Source organism: Lucilia sericata, unplaced genomic scaffold, assembly GCF_015586225.1.
Source record: "Lucilia sericata isolate MDLA Ls3-8-SP2 unplaced genomic scaffold, ASM1558622v1 Contig002321F_arrow, whole genome shotgun sequence".
NCBI lineage: Eukaryota > Metazoa > Arthropoda > Insecta > Diptera > Calliphoridae > Lucilia > Lucilia sericata.
In genome coordinates, this window is record NW_023996135.1 from 38,622 (window position 1) to 45,817 (window position 7,196).

Sequence of the window (7,196 nt, forward strand, 5' to 3'; positions counted from 1 at the left end):
CTGAACTAGAAAATGATCTAGAACTGAACTAGAACTGAACTAGAACTGAACTAGAAACTGAACTAAGAAACTGAACTAGAACTGAAACTAGAACTGAACTAGAACTGAACTAGAACTGAACTAGAACTGAACTAGAACTGAAACTAGAACTGAACTAGAACTGAACTAATAGAACTAGAAACTAGAAACTGAACTAGAACTGAATAGAACTGAATAGAATTGAATTACAATTAGAACTGAAACTAAGTATTATTCCAAAAGTTCACGGACGTACATACCTCCAGAATATATAATGCAAAATATAACATTTGTCTTTCTATAATAGGGAAACTTGAATATTTAATGTCAATTTAATCACAAAACAATTATTCCCTTAATACAATATATCAAAGATTCTTTCTCATAATTTTATCTAAAATTTTTATAAATATATCTTACATACATACATACACATACATACATTTATACACTTATATTATATTTTCTTAATTTATTACATCATAAGTACTTATGTATAAAACATTCATAATTTCTATATTAAAAACTTATATTTTTTTTTCATTCAGCTACTTTGGACTTCATCACATTACTTCGTTACTGTTCTTATCATCATTGTCTTTATACTATATTTATTTAATTCATTTCAATCTCAATTTCTAAATCAGTTTTAAAGTTATTTTCCTGCCTAATTCTTGTCCATTTTCATACAAAGTCTTCTTTATTTTTCAACATTGTTTGAGACTCTGGCGGGGTAATACTTTGTTGAGTTTTGGTATTAGAGAGCCACGTTGTACGGAACAGGTAAAATTTGTGGTACCCGGAAATGAGATGCTATTTTTGTATTTTAAAGCTTTTTGTTTGCAGATGCCAAATCTGTAAGGAAATGGAACAAGGTGTTATTTAACTGTAAACAAAATATTGAAAGTTATACTTACTTGGCTAATAGAGTATACAAATCTTGACGATATTGTGAAGTCAATATGGCATATAAATAAGGATCTGCACACGAATTCAAAGGATAGAAGAATACTAATAATATTTTTGATTTGGTAACATTTATCAAAGGATAACCCGCCAAAGCAGTTAAACCAAAAAATGCTATGGGCGCCCAGCAGGCAAAATTTGTAAAAACCTTTAGATGAAAGGAAGAAATTTAATAAATACTAAAAATCTAACTAAAATAAATTAAACCCACCAGTAATGCCATTTTCTTGGCCACACTCATTTCACCCCTAGAATTACTATGAGCATGACGCGTCTCCTCGCCCAAAGATAAATAGATTTGGCCATAACAAATGGCTATAATAAAAAATGCTGTACCATTTAAAGCCATTATGGCCACCAAATAAACAGTATCAAATGGATCTCTATTTTCCATGGGTAAACAAATACTAAACGTCAGAAAGAAAGAACATGAAAAAAAATTAAAAATTATTTTTAATATTGTAAATATGTATAGGAATTGCTTTATATATTTTAAAACATTTCCTGTCTCGTGCTTTTACTCACCTTGTCGATGAATAATTACTTATACCAAATAATGGCAATAAGGACATAACAACAGAGTAAATCCAACCGCCAATCATGATGAAAGCTGCGGGTCTGATTTTAATACGATGATTCAAGTACATGGCATGTGTTATGGCCAACCAACGTTCTATTGTTATGACAGTCAGTGTAAAGACTGATAAATGACTGGCAAAGACGGTAAGAAAACCGGCCACTTTACAACCAGCACCTGTAATAATCCAAGCAATTGTAGGCAGAGATTAATCAGTTAATCCAACATGTAATAAGAACACAACAAACAACGGAATGAAAGGTAATGTAATTTATAGAACTGAACTAGAACTGAACTAGAACTGAAACTAGAACTGAACTAGAACTGAACTAGAACTGAACTAGAACTGAACTAGAACTGAACTAGAACTGAACTAGAACTGAACTAGAACTGAACTAGAACTGAACTAGAACTGAACTAGAACTGAACTAGAACTGACTAGAACTGAACTAGAACTGAACTAGAACTGAACTAGAACTGAACTAGAATGAACTAGAACTGAACTAGAACTGAACTAGAACTGAACTAGAACTGAACTAGAACTGAACTAGAACTGAACTAGAACTGAACTAGAACTGAACTAGAACTGAACTAGAACTGAACTATAACTGAACTAGACTGAACTAGAACTGAACTAGAACTGAACTAGAACTGAACTAGAACTGAACTAGAACTGAACTAGAACTGAACTAGAACTGAACTAGAACTGAACTAGAACTGAACTAGAACTGAACTAGAACTGAACTAGAACTGAACTAGAACTGAACTAGAACTGAACTAGAACTGAACTAGATGAACTAGAACAACTGAACTGAACTAGAACTGAACTAGAAACTGAACTAGAACTGAACTAGAACTGAACTAGAACTGAACTAGAACTGAACTAGAACTGAACTAGAACTGAACTAGAACTGAACTAGAACTGAACTAGAACTGACTAGAAACTAGAACTGAACTAGAACTGAACTAGAACTAGAACTGAACTAGAACTAGAACTGAACTAGAACTAGAACTGAAATAGAACTGGAACTAGAACTGAACTAGAATAGAACTGAACTAGAACTAGAACTGAAACTAGAACTAGAACTGAAACTAGAACTGAACTAGAACTGAACTGAACTAGAACTGAATAGAAAACTGAACTAGAACTGAACTAGAACTAACTAGAACTGACTAGAACTGACTAGAACTGAACTAGAACTGAACTAGAACTGAACCTTAGCAACTGCAACTAGACGAACTAGATGAACTAGAACTGAACTAGCACTGAACTAGAACTGAACTAGAACTGAACTAGAACCTGAACTAGAACTGAACTAGAACTGAACTAGAACTGAACTAGAACTGAACTAGACTGAACTGAAACTAGAACTAGAATGAACTAGAACTGAACTAGAACTTGAACTAGAACTTGAACTAGAACTGAACTAGAACTGAACTTAGAACTGAACTAGAACTGCAGCTAGAACTGAACTAGAAACTGAACTAGAACTGAACTAGAACTCAACTAGAACTGAACATAGAACTGAACTAGAACTCAACTAGAACTGAACTAGAACTGACTATGTAAGAGATATGGTTCGGACAATTTGGAATAATGAACACAACAACATTTAAAACATTTTCTTAAATTCGTATTATTTTGTAAAGCTAATTTAGATTTACCAGTTTGTGCTTTTATATATAAAAATTCAAAAATAATCTAATTACCATATATAATTATATAATTTGAGATTAGAATATTTTATCATTTAACGGTAATTTTGCTTTACATAGTAAACAAAATCTATAATCTATTTATAATAACAATATCCCACTCAACAATTCAATATAAAGTTTTTCAAATGTCAACTGTCTGCATTGCCAATTCAAAGGTTATTCTATCACACCTGTCTATAGAAAATACAAATCAATTACACCTTAAGTAATCTAGTATCTAACAAGCAGTTTGAAAATAAAATAAGACTATAAATATTGAAATACTTCAGACATACTGCCAATACTTACCATATTGCCAATCATAAGCATAATTGAAATATTCACCCATCGAATGAGCATCAATTGAAGCTATTAATAACAGATATAAACCCAAACACAAGTCGGCAAATGCCAAATGGCACATCAAGAAACGTGGCACTGATGGTGTTTCGGCTCTGCAAAAGGAAGAAGAAGAAAAAATAATTGAAATTTTTGTTGGTTTGATAGAAGGAAAGAGGCTTTCATGCAACACACAGATCATGTAAAAAATTTTTGGTCACTTTACTTTATCGATAGAATTACAACGAGTACTGCAACATTTCCAATAACAGCCAGACCGACAACAATCCAGACAGATGTACGTAACCATTGATAACCCATAACATCTTCACATGGATTTAATGCATTCGGAATGGGATAACATTCTACATCATGTTTTCTATGAAAAAAAGAGATAAAAAAATAAAAATTATTTTATTTAGTTCGGTTTGTATTTATGGGAGAAATCGTTATAAGTTTAAATAAGTTATATTTCTAGGTAAATCAATACTTGACATTACATTTGAAGGATAAATAATAAATTCCGCGAAAGTAACCTGGAGTGCAAGACATTTTTTTAGTTTATATTTAAGTGAGTGAGCTACTATAAGTTTTGTCATAGCGTTAGTGTGTATAGCTTTGTGCAGCAGCACGATTGCCTTAAGGAGCTGTATATACAGACATTAATCTATCTATAGTTCCGACTATAGTCCAAAATATAGTATAGACTAAACTTAAGGACTATAGTCGGACTACAGAATATGATCCATAGACGAGACTATTGTTCAGACTATAGACGAGATAACAGAAGACTATAGTCCAGCTCTTGTCCAGACTATAGTCCAAGTCATGGTACAGAGTATAGTGCAGACTATAGTCCAACTCATAGCATGGAACATAATTAATACTATAGTCCCGACTATAGACGACACTAAAGTAGATACTACTAAGATTTTGAACCTATTACCTCCAATCTTGCACTAACCATCCGATTATATTACCCCACACACGGACTTTGATTGAGGTTTCAAAGTTAGAGTTCCTTCCAACTAACCAACCATAGTCAACAGACTATAGACGAAACCATAGTTAAGGATGTTAACTAGACTATAGTCCTCTCTATAGACTAGAGTAAAGTTCAGACTATATTCAGGACTACAGTCCAAACTATAGTCAAGATTACATACCAGTCTATAGATCAGTATAGTCTAATCAAAACATATAATCTAATACACAATCTTAATGAGACTATAGCACAGACTATAGACGAGACTATAGCCCAGACTATAGACGAGACTATAGTCCTGACTATAGATGAGACTATAGTCCTGACTATAGACGAGACCATTGTCCTGACTAGAGACGAGAATATTGTCCGGACTATAGACGAGACTATTTTCCTGACTATAGACGAGAATATAATCCTGACTATAGACGAGTCTACAGATGACTATAGGCCTGACTATAGTCCTGACTATAGACGAGACTGTTGTTCTGAATATAGACGATACTATAGTCCTGACTGTAGACAAAACTATAATCCTGACTGTAAACGAGACGATAGTCCTTGCTGAATATGATACTATAGTTCTGACTATAAATGAAACTATAGTCCTGACTATAGACGATACTATAATCCTCACTATATATGAGACTATAGTCCTGACTATAGTATTGACTATAGATGAGACTATAGTCCGGACAATAGACGAGCCTACAGATGACACTTTAGTAATGACTATAGACGAGTCTATATACGTACTTTAGACTTGACTCTAGTCGAGACTATAGTCCTGACTTTAGTAAAGAATATAGTCTAGATTATAGTCCACAATATAGTAAAGACTATAGTGCAGAATATAATAAAGCCCAGAATACAGATCAGTCTATAGGCTAATGTGGATTCGTTCATCATTTACAAAATTCGCCCACTGTGCGGGGATTAAGTAAGTCGACTTGACATGAGAGATGATTTGGCAGATGACGGAACGGGAACCACATTAACCATATTTATATACACATATATTCTCTATTTTATATATGCATGTTTCGATGGAATTTTCTTGACCATCATCCGTAATTGTAATTGACATTATAACCACTGCGCAAACATATTTTCATAAAAAGATAATATAATTTTTTTATTTCCTGCAATTTTAAAATTGAAATTGCATTTTATCCTTTGTTTTTATTCTCAACCATTCTACTCAATTAGATTAATTATATAAATATTTAAAAATTATTTATTTTAAGCACACATTAAGAACTTTAGAGCCATTAGATTTGCAAGCAGCAACAAATGCTAACAAATTCAATTGCGTAGTGAATTTTAATTAAAAAAGTCTCTAATTAAATAATGAAACTTTAATGGCAAACAATGACAGGAAACAGGCTTTTAATGGCGAAATAAAAATTAATGGTGTTCAACCGGTATAAACAAATAATTTAAAGTGTTTCTAAAATCGAGTTAATTATATAATTTTATAGAGAAATAATGAAATGAATACCTTCAGGAGTAGGAAAAACATTAAATAGAAAAAAATTGTATTAAACTTCTATCCTATGGACATTAAAATTAGAAAAATGTAAGCATCAAGGATGTACCATGAATTTACTTAATATGTATGTACGTATGTACCACGCATGTTTTTATCACATTTATTACCTGAATGTAAAATTGCCACAATATTCATCTAATTGACTTTCATCCGGTTCGATGGGTTCATGAAATTTACCAAATATTTCTTTCATGGAATCCGATAAATAATCTTCTTCCACAAAATACTCTACATCACCGGTGGGTGCTGCATGCGACCAAACGTTGCTTTCGTTTAATAATTCCTCTTGGCTAATGGAAAACTCAGAACGCATTAAACGGCTGTAAATAAATATAAAAAATAAAGATACAAATAAAATTTCAATGAAATTTAATTCTTATTGATTAAGCTACGACTGTAAAGTAGTTGAATGTAAATAACTAGTTTTCAATACTAAAGTAACTTTTTTGGTGAACTTTTTTATACCCAACATCAAAAAAAAAAAAAAACAGCGGGTATATTGAATTTGTTGCATGGAAATATTATCTATAGACCCACAAAAGTATACATTCAGGGTTTTTATTAAGTATTAAGACGATCGGGGAAAGTCCGTCCGTCTGCCCGTACATCCTTCTTTCTGTTAATATATAGGTAAGGTGCATCGGTCCTAATTTATCTTTAAATACGAGTATAGCGATGTATACGACATAAATCATACAATCCGAAATCTCTCTACCAAATTGTAGTTAGTTAGTTAGTTAGTTAGTTAGTTAGTCAGTCAGTTAGTAGTTAGTTAGTTAGTTAGTTAGTTAGTTAGTTAGTTAGTTAGTTAGTTAGTTAGTTAGTAGTTAGTTAGTTAGTTAGTTAGTTAGTAGTTAGTTAGTTAGTTAGTTAGTTAGTAGTTAGTAGTTAGTTAGTTAGTTAGTTAGTTAGTTAGTTAGTTAGTTAGTTAGTTAGTTAGTTAGTTAGTAGTTAGTTAGTTAGTTAGTTAGTTAGTTAGTTAGTTAGTTAGTTAGTTAGTTAGTTAGTTAGTTAGTTAGTTAGTTAGTTAGTTAGTTAGTTAGTTAGTTAGTTAGTTAGTA

The 7,196-nt window shown here is 31.9% G+C and overlaps 1 protein-coding gene across 1 annotated transcript; it reads right to left on the minus strand.

Annotated features, from left to right (window-relative positions):
* Positions 1–307: 307 nt before the first annotated feature.
* On the minus strand, positions 308–6,460 carry LOC119613805 (thyrotropin receptor-like; the record flags this gene model as incomplete). Its single annotated transcript, XM_037969862.1, is given in 8 exon segments — positions 308–767; positions 770–873; positions 936–1,132; positions 1,196–1,391; positions 1,510–1,738; positions 3,569–3,714; positions 3,825–3,977; positions 6,243–6,460. Coding segments are annotated over 8 exon segments (1,308 nt in total), but the record flags the coding sequence as incomplete, so codon positions are not given.
* Positions 6,461–7,196: the final 736 nt, after the last annotated feature.